At 41.8% G+C, this 8,349-nt stretch overlaps 1 protein-coding gene across 1 annotated transcript; it reads right to left on the reverse strand.

The window, feature by feature from the left end:
* Positions 1–4,862: 4,862 nt before the first annotated feature.
* Positions 4,863–6,719, reverse strand: LOC140778266 (CBL-interacting protein kinase 6). The gene has a single exon (XM_073122902.1). It carries the CDS (start codon positions 6,404–6,406, stop codon positions 5,123–5,125), a length of 1,284 nt encoding a protein of 427 aa, XP_072979003.1. The 5' UTR covers positions 6,407–6,719; the 3' UTR covers positions 4,863–5,122.
* Between the last annotated feature and the right edge of the window lie 1,630 nt (positions 6,720–8,349).

The following is an 8,349-nucleotide window of genomic DNA, read 5'->3' on the forward strand; positions in this document are numbered from 1 at the left end:
GTACAAGAAGGCAATGGAAAATAAAGCGGCGGATGCATTATCATGCTAACCCAATACCGCCAAGCTTGCAGCCTATTCTTTTTCTACATTTTCCTTCTTTAACGAGCTGAGGTATGCATGTATATCTGACCCAGATATTTTGAGATTATTATAAGAGGTGATGGATGATCCGGAGCGCCATCCCGAGTTGGAGAATCGATGCGGTTTGCTGTTGGACCGCGAATACATTCGAGTGCCCGCGAATGACAGATTACGGTAGAAATTATTAGAGCACTTTCACCAAACTTCAGAGGCGGGTCATGAGGGTGTCTTGAAGACTTATAGAAGAATATCTTAGAGTTGCACGTGGCCAGGATTGAGACGGGATGTGAGGAGTTTTGTCTGTGCTTGTGAAGTCTGTTAAAGGGCTAAAGTAACCACTTTGAAACCAGCCGGATTACTACAACCTTTACTTATATCAGACCGTGTTTGGGAGGACATTTCTATGGACTTCATAGAGGGTATTCCGATGGTATGTGATTATTATGTTATCTTTGTGATAGTTGACATATTGAGCAAGTATGCGCACTTTTCGGTATTGTCACATCTGTTTTCTACCAAGACGTGGCTGAAATTTTTGTTAGAGATGTTGCTCGATTACATGGTATGCCATGCACGATTGTGTCGGATCATGATTGTGTATTTATGTGCGACTTTTGGACTGAGTTTTTCAGATTACAGGGGACTCAATTAAACTTCAGTTCGGCTTATCATCTACAGACGGACAGTCAAACCGAGGTGGTTAATTGAGGCATTAAGCAATATTTGAGGTGTTTTGTTGGAGAGATGTTGAGACGATGGTTGGAGTTCTTACCGTGGGCGGAGTGGTCTTCTAACACCACCTACCATTGCAGCATTGGCATAACTCCATTTGAGGTGGTGTATGGATGCACGGCTCGAACGTTACGCGCTTATGATCTAGTGACATCGGCAAATAGGACGGAGGTGGACTTAGCACTGATGGATAGAGACGCCACATTGAAGAGGTTACGTGCAAATTTTAAAACTTGCTCAAAATCGCATGAAGCAAGTTTATGATTGTAGCCATAGGGAGCATGAGTTCGACATCGGCAATTGGGTGTTTGTGAGGGTGTTGTGTATCGACAAGTGACCTTACGTCCGATGCGAAACCAAAAGTTTGCACATCGGTACTTTGGTCTGTTTCGGGTGTTGAAGCGTATTGGTCTAGTTGCATATCGTTTGGAGATGCCGGAGGGGTTGAGAGTGCACCGTCTTTCATGTTTTATTGTTGAGATAGCGCATTGAAGATCATGAGATTGTTGGATTGGTTCTACTGGAGCCATTGCAGGAGATAGAGATCGTAGAGCTAGTTGAGTGGCTTGGCAAGTCATCTGATGAGACGACATGAGAGTTGGAGACTAATATCTTGAAGCGTTTTTCTGACTTTTCACCTTGAGGGCAAGGTGGGGGAAGCGTGGTGGGCCGATACACTTAGTTAGGATCTTTTCTTATTGCATTAGGTGTTTATTTTTATTAAAATAAAATTTTTGTAAGTCGCGTTCGAACGTAGGTGGAGTCACATTCGAACGTAGGTGGAGCCCTTGTGAACGCCTTGTGAACGCTCGTGTTTGTGAATGCCTTGTGAACGCCCACGTTCGAATGCTTGTGTCGCGTTCGCAAATCCAAATAAGGGGGTTTTTGAGTGCGTTCGAACGCGATCAGGCACGTTCGAACGCAATCGACGGGAATCCTCTAGAATTAGGATTTCATATAGTTAGGACTTGTTGGCTAGCCTTTATAAATATGTGGATGGTAACCAACTTCATTATGGTATTGGATTCTTAATTTCTTGCCTCCTATCTTCTCTCCAAACTCCTTCCTCTTCTTTCTTCACCATTCTTCCACCTCTACCGTTGGTAAGGTTTCTCCTCACTTCTAATTTCTTTCGACTGTCGAGCCACTCATCTTCTTTGGGATCTCAACCACTTCGTTCCCTTTGTCTACTTCTCTTAATCACTTCCACAATCCACCTTCATCTCCATACCTATCCATAACCCTAACATCCACTCCACCCGTCACCACCACCATCACCCACGTTATTCTGTGTTTTCGTCTCTGTTACGGTTCGAATCTGCGAAGGGCATAAATATGAAAGTTTTAGATAAGTAAGTTACGGATCCAACTCAATTAGTTTCGTAATTTTATGACTACCGAAGAATATCTGATGAATATTTTTTCATGGTTTTGCAGATTGTTTCCTGCAATAAATTTAGATCTTAAGGAATCGTTCCATAATCGATATTTTAGTTCCAAATCCCATCAGTTTGATATCAGAGTCTATTAATTTGGTATCAAAGCCTATCATTTTTGTATTAGAAAGAGCACATATATATTCTTGGAATGCTTGGAAAATTATGTTAGGTATAAATAATCGATGAACTAACGTGATAATTGTTGGAAAACTTCATCGGACAAAGTGTCTCAAAGGAGTACAAATAGGCTGCATTTGGACTCGTAATTTTTTTTCTTTTACAAGGCAGTTTGGGTGAAAATGGAATTCGGTTTTGTATTCGAAAGTTTATTCGGAGGAGAAAGTTATGTATCCAACTTTTGTTAGATATAGGTTGTGATTTTCTTTTATCCACCGTAATGTCCAAATTCATATCACTATTTAGATAGTGCCTATATAAATAGGGGGTTGAATAATAATATTCAAATCAATATCCACATATCATTTAATTTTACCTATTATAAAAAAGTTATATAAAATACATATTTAACCTAATTTTACATATACATATTTATTGTATAGATTTCAGTAATTATATCACAAGTTCTCGTAAATTCAAAACATAAATATTATATAATATTTGATCCATATACATGGTTGTACTTAGTGGATATGGTAATTATATTCACTATCATATTCGGATAAGTAACCAAATATAAAATATAAATATGGGTTACAAGGTTCATTTCCACTCCTAGTTATGCAAATTTATTGTGGGAATAACTCCAAGCCCGACCGAATCGACACATTTTATGACACCATAAAAAAGAAGTATAACAATGTAAGAATGTTAAAATTGCTAAAGGGGTTTGAGACTTCCAAGCAATAAGTGCATTGTAAAAGAGGTGGATGTTTAGGATTTAGGGTTTAAGATTGTGAGTTTATTATTTGTACCACTCAGTTGATGGGCTTAAGAAGAAATTGGGGACCTGGGCTTATTAAAATGCGTCATGATCCAATCGCCAGTTATATAATGTGAAATTTTGCAAGTTTTCTCGCATACTGATGATTAAAAAGACTTAGTGTAACTATAACAAAGTTGGCAAAAAAAGATACCAAGGTTTAAGAGCTGCACATGCAAAGATTCCAAGGTTAAGCACGAGATCTACCTGGATCTTTCTTGGATTCTTCTCTCTGGTCAATTATTGCAAGCAAGACGTGTTAGACGTCCTTAGACCATAATTGCTAGCTATCCTTTGTCCGTGAACGGAGACAGATTCCCCGAGTTTTTATTTTTTTTTTATTTTTTATTTTTTCTACTATTTAAATCTTCCGTTAACTTTTTTGTTTTTACCTATCCAATTCATTTCGATAATTAAATAATAATTTAGATGTGTTTTACTACGTCAGATTTAGCTTAGTAAAACTATTCAACTGGACAACTACTTTTAAATATAAATTATTTTTCAGCCCAATAATTTACATAAAAATTTTAAAATTTGCTAAGTAAATTATCAAATCTTAGAAGGAGAAACTTTCGTATAAATTATTCTTTCAGCTCAGTGACTTATATATATAAAGGTTACTTACTATATGATTCAATACTTCTAACCGTTTTGTTAGATCCAAGTGACAAATTTTGCATAGAGTTAGATGCATTAAAAGAAAAGTTTAAGAGGGCTAATTTGGTCAAAACCCAGATTCACCTAACAACAACGTACTATTCGACAGACCACCTAATTTTCTTTAGAAGGGAATTAACTTCATTCATGGCAGGTGTGTGCGGGAAGTATCACACAAGTTTCAAGCGCATAGTTCGACCTACTACCAATTATTAGAAATCCGTCCAAGCAATGCGGTTATTATCAAAAGGTCGGCCTCTGGAAGATAATGAAGAGATTGGCCTTCACTTTTAGTCTTAGTTGTCAAAATTTGATCGGTAAACCGGTCAATTGATCACTAAATCAGTTCGATTTTATTATTAGACCGAATAAATAATTGATCTGATAAAAACTAATTGACCCAGTGGTTGAATCGATGAACTGTTCAACCCGCCTAATTTTTGGTGAACAAAGTCAAGTTAACTATTTTTACAAAATTATATAACTATTCTTAATATTTTTATTATTATTTTTTATATTCCAATAATATATTAGTCCTAAATTTTAAAAATATTTAGTTTATAACATATCTATTTATTTTTAATTAGTTTTTTTTTACATATATACCTTTTTTTTTAATAAGATGCATATATATAATCTTAAAAAGTCGGTCATTTAAAGTTCATATTTATATGTATACCTCTTAATCTCTTTTAAATACAATAAGCTTTTTGCAAGGCTCTTCAAGATACTCTCATAATTTTTCTTAGTTTGCTCTAAAATCCAACAAAAGTATTTATAAGCATGAAATTAGTGGTCCGTTGGAACGGGTTGACGCTTGACGCCGTTGGCATGGCCGTGCAATTGGATACGCTGATCATTGTAAGGTAGTGTAGTCAAATAAATTTTTGTTCAATATTTTCGGCGGATAATCTCCCTGTCTGTCTGGCGTACATTAATTTAGGAGAGAAAAAAAAAAAATCTCAAAGCATTAAACAAATATAACGTTCAGACAAGACAAAGCGAAAGACTGCTGCTGGTGACCATTCTACTTCATACATAAAACCAAACCTACAATAAACAAATTATTACCCTGCTGACGGCCAGAAACTATCCTGAAATATAATCTTAGGCCCCACTCGTCCGTCCCTTTTATTCCTTTCTTTTTCATTATATTCACATATATTCTAATGATAATATCTCTGTCACGCACCTCAACAGAAGAAAGGATCGAGGAGGAACCATCGTCTATTACAAAAGTTTAAAATAATCCCAGCCGTCTGATTCCCGATCAGGCTGCGGCGGCCCACACGATGTCCCTGAGCGCGGGCCGTAGCTCCTGGCTACAGAAGTTCTTGTACTCGATCATATCTCCACCGTCCCTCTTGACTTCCACCACCAGCACGGACGGCGCCACCGCGTAAATCTCCGCCGCCACGGCGAGCTTTCCCTTCATGCCCTTCTCCGCCCCTTCCAATCTCACCCCAGAAGCCCCGCTCTTCGTCACTCGTATCCTCCCCTCCGCCTTAGCAGCCACCTCCTCCAGCCGCGATATCACCCCGCTCGCCGGCTCCCTCGTTGTGAACCGCATCCCCTCCTCCCTCCGCCCTCCATCTTCATTCTCGAACAGCGGCGAGAGGTCGAAGCCCTGCGAGAACGAGATCAGATGGAAAGCGTTCAGCCTCGCTGGCTCCTCCTCTTCCTCCTCCACCACCTTCTGCGGGAGAGGCGGAGGCAGTGGCTCTGGTTTCGCGATTTGGGATTTTTTGTACCATGGCATGTCCACTAATTTGGAGACGGTGATCCGCGTGGCGGGATTGGGGTCGAGCAATTTGGTGATGAGCCTGCGGGCGTCGGAGGAGAACCACGGCGGGCATCGGAAGTCGCCGCGGCGGATCTTCTTGTACATGGCGACGAGGTTTTCATCTTGGAATGGGAGGAATCCGGCGAGGAGGACGTAGAGGATGACGCCGCAGGACCAAAGGTCGGCCTTGGCCCCGTCGTAGCCCTTCTTGCCGATGACCTCTGGCGCCACGTAGGCCGGGGTGCCGCACGTGGTGTGGAGCAGGCCGTCTGTGCGCACGTGGCCCGCTAGGGCGGAGAGCCCGAAGTCGGCGATCTTGAGATTCCCGGCGTCGTCGAGGAGGAGATTCTCCGGCTTCAGGTCGCGGTGGTAGACGCCGCGGCCGTGGCAGAAGTCGACGGCGGAGATGAGCTGGCGGAAGTAGTGGCGCGCCTCGTCCTCCCGGAGCCGCCCGGCGCGGGCTATCTTGGCGAAGAGTTCCCCGCCGCGGACGAGCTCCATGGCGAAGTAGATCCGGGATCGGGTGGCCATGACCTCATAGAGCTCGACAATGTTGGGGTGGGTCACCATCTTCATCACCGCGATCTCCCGCTTGATCTGCTCCATCATCCCGGCGCGGATCACCTTCTCCTTCCCCACCACCTTCATCGCCACCCCTTTCCCGCTCCGGAGGTCGCGGGCGAGGTAGACCTTCGCGAAGCTTCCATGGCCAAGCACGCGCCCGAGCTCGTACCTCCCGTGTAGCACCGAGGGGGAATTGACCTCCTCCATTATAATAATAATACTATATTTCCCACTACAAGAAGAAGAGGAAGAAGAAGAAGAAGAAGAAGAAGAAGAAGAAGAAGAAGAAGAAGAAGAGGAAGAAAAGGAAGAGAGGACGATTGGAAGGTCGTGGGAATGGCGGCTACCCGTCTTCGACGTGCTTTCTGTGGCAGCTCCGGCCGGAGTGCTTCTTGCGCTTCCCTGCGAGGTCAGGGCTTGACCTCCTCATCGTGCCGCATTCCCTGGGGGTGTTTGAGAAGAGGGGGAAGGAGACGAAGGAGGCGTGAGTGAGATCCCTCCCTTCCCGTGGGTTGGTTTTATATGGAAGGGCTATGGCACACAAATGTAGCGCTGGATTGAGATCGGACGGTGGGAATGGAGGCATCAGAGACGAATAGCTGTCTCTGGCTCTATAATTGGATGGTGTGAGGTCGGTACTCCCAAACCCTATACGGCTGTGATTTGTTGTTGGGGGGAAGGGGCCCACTGCAAGAAGATGGGGGGGATGGGGCCAGTTTAAACCCGTGGTCTCTTATAGTGGTTTGACTGTAGTCTTCTAGTCCGCAGCTTTGGCAATGGGCATCGATAATGCGTGTGAGTAGAGGCTGGAGCACAGCGAAGGAAGGTCGTTGTAATGGCGATGCCTAGCTACGCGGTTCTTTTGGTTTAGTCCATCAAATGGGAGTTTGTATGAGGACTAGTTCACGTAGGAGTTTTATGATTCGATCCCCATTCTATTCCTTGTTCTCGTACAAGATCGATCATTCTTATTTCTTCTAGGATGATGATATCCTAACCAAGAAGTTCTCCCCATTTGAAACCGCAGTATATACCCCAGGCTTCCTCTTCGCCCACCCCACTCCTGGGAATCTCAAACCATGCAGAGAGAGAGAGAGAGAGAGAGAGAGAGAGAGAGAGAGAGAGAGAGTGTGATCCCAGAGAAATAAACAAGTGTATTTCATTAATCCGCTGTATCATGATTCAAATCAATGTGCTCACAAAGGAACGATAAACAAAGAAAGTAGGGTTTTGCTTCTTTTTTCTTGCATGGCAAAAATAAAAAAAAAGGTGATGGGGAGAAGATATAATAAAAATACCAATATAAAATTACACAGAAAGTAACATATGCCAGTTTATCATTAAAGACCAAAAGCTCTCTTGGCCCCCAAAATATAGTCGCATATTGGTTCAATGTACCGGTTTTGATGAGATCCTGTGGGCATCTGTCGCTCTTTGTCTGCATTAGCGTCATACTAATGCTAATAATTATAATATATAACAGTCAAAAGGGCTCTCATCTTTCTTTCTTTTTCTATAACGTATGACTTCAGATGTGAGGTTAGCCTTACTTTTTAATATAGGGCCTTCAATTAATGAGAGATATATTTATAATCTTTTCCTTGTTCTCAAGCCAATGGCAATTTAAAGTGATATTTCAGTGCATTAGTACATAAACCGTCTGGTAATTGTCTGGAATTAATATGCTTGTGATTTCCTCTTCCTGGGACCAGAGTATTCAATTATTGAGTTGGTGAAGAGGTTATTATGCATAATAGAGGAACGATCATGTGAATGACAGCGATTGGTGTTGGCCCATTCTGATGAATAATCCCTCAAAGTTCAAAAACATACAAATTGTTTAACCTCTGACGAACAGTAACTTTACCTACGTATTCTTTTTGTCTAAATTATTGATTGCTGCTTTAAAATTTTTCTTAGGAGATAGTGAAAACTTATAATGTTCCATTAGAATTATACACATTAGGCCGATAACTTTAGCCCATGTTCTGGTCTTATCATGCCATAACGGAGGTTATAAATTTGAATTCCCGTGGACGTTGTAGCGAATATATCGATAGATTTTTCAACAAAGCACACTCTATGTGCATTATTTGGCTAATTATGATATGGTTTCTGACAGACATATATATAGTCTGATCTCTCAGAGA

The sequence above is a fragment of the Typha angustifolia genome, chromosome 15 (assembly GCF_048772165.1).
Source record: "Typha angustifolia cultivar Huaian chromosome 15, ASM4877216v1, whole genome shotgun sequence".
Taxonomy (NCBI): Eukaryota; Viridiplantae; Streptophyta; class Magnoliopsida; order Poales; family Typhaceae; genus Typha; species Typha angustifolia.

Bases quoted from the DNA above. Each gene is read 5' to 3' on its own strand.
- LOC140778266 (XM_073122902.1), bottom strand. From the start codon at position 6,406: ATGGAGGAGGTCAATTCCCCCTCGGTGCTACACGGGAGGTACGAGCTC.